We start from the raw sequence: 857 nt of genomic DNA on the forward strand, positions 1-857 counted from the left end.
GTGAATGTTGGAAGGAGGGGAAAGGCGTAAGGGAGCTCAGAAAGCCCCCTTTCCACCTGACATTCCCAGTTTCCGCCCCAGGGGCAGGTTGAAACCCAGGGACAGAGGGAGTATTAGAACGCCCATACTCACACCACCAGGCGACAGATCATCCACGACACCATTCTGCAGCCTTGGGAAGGAAGGGAGACCCCTCCAGGAAGACGCCCAGAGGGACGCTCACGCCACGGTGGAGGTGTAGGAACCGCAGGGGCGCTAGGCTTGCCCCTTTGTGGAGGCGAAGCCCGCCGCTCACTAACTCCGCGGTGCGGAAAGCCTGAGGAAAGGGGAGATGAGCGGGCCGGGGCAGGCAGGACCGACTCGGGAGCCGGTACCCGCCAGCGCGCTCTTCCGCCCCGCGGAGCCGCTCTGACAGTTACAGCTCTGACCCGCACTTCCTGCTCCGGAGAACGAAGCGTTCGGCCCTTGCCAGGGGCGCTGCAGGTCCCGGGCCAGGGGTGGCTGGTCTCAACCTGCGCTCGTGCGGGTCCCCGGGATCTCAGTGCGCCGGGCCACCGGCACCGGCTTCGGGGCGGAGTTTGCAACTCACTTGAAAGTTGCACGGAACTGGGCGCTGCCCAACCCCAGGTCTCCGGCGCGGGGCGCAGGCGCAGAGAGGCTCCGGAGGGGGCGGGGCGAGGTCCAGAAAAATCTTAACAGACCAATTACAAACATGAAAATCAGAACTGTAATCAAAAATCTTCCAACAAACAAAAGCCCAGGACCTTATGGATTCACAGGTGAATTCTACCAAAAATTTAAAGAGCTAACACCTATCCTACTCAAACTCTTCCAGGAAATTGCAGAGGAAGGGAAAC

The 857-nt window shown here is 60.4% G+C and overlaps 1 protein-coding gene across 3 annotated transcripts in view; it reads right to left on the reverse strand.

Moving 5' to 3' along the window:
• Positions 1–650, reverse strand: part of REEP4 (receptor accessory protein 4) — a 4,188-nt gene extending 3,538 nt beyond the window's left edge. For all 3 annotated transcript variants that reach the window (XM_010845460.1, XM_010845459.1, XM_010845461.1), the window contains exon 1: positions 133–650. In XM_010845460.1, the coding sequence (XP_010843762.1) occupies positions 133–164 (32 nt within the window). In that variant the 5' untranslated portion in view covers positions 165–650. The remainder of the gene's footprint in view (positions 1–132) is intronic.
• Positions 651–857: the final 207 nt, after the last annotated feature.

The sequence above is a fragment of the Bison bison genome, unplaced genomic scaffold, assembly GCF_000754665.1.
Source record: "Bison bison bison isolate TAMUID 2011002044 unplaced genomic scaffold, Bison_UMD1.0 scf7180017864217, whole genome shotgun sequence".
NCBI lineage: Eukaryota > Metazoa > Chordata > Mammalia > Artiodactyla > Bovidae > Bison > Bison bison.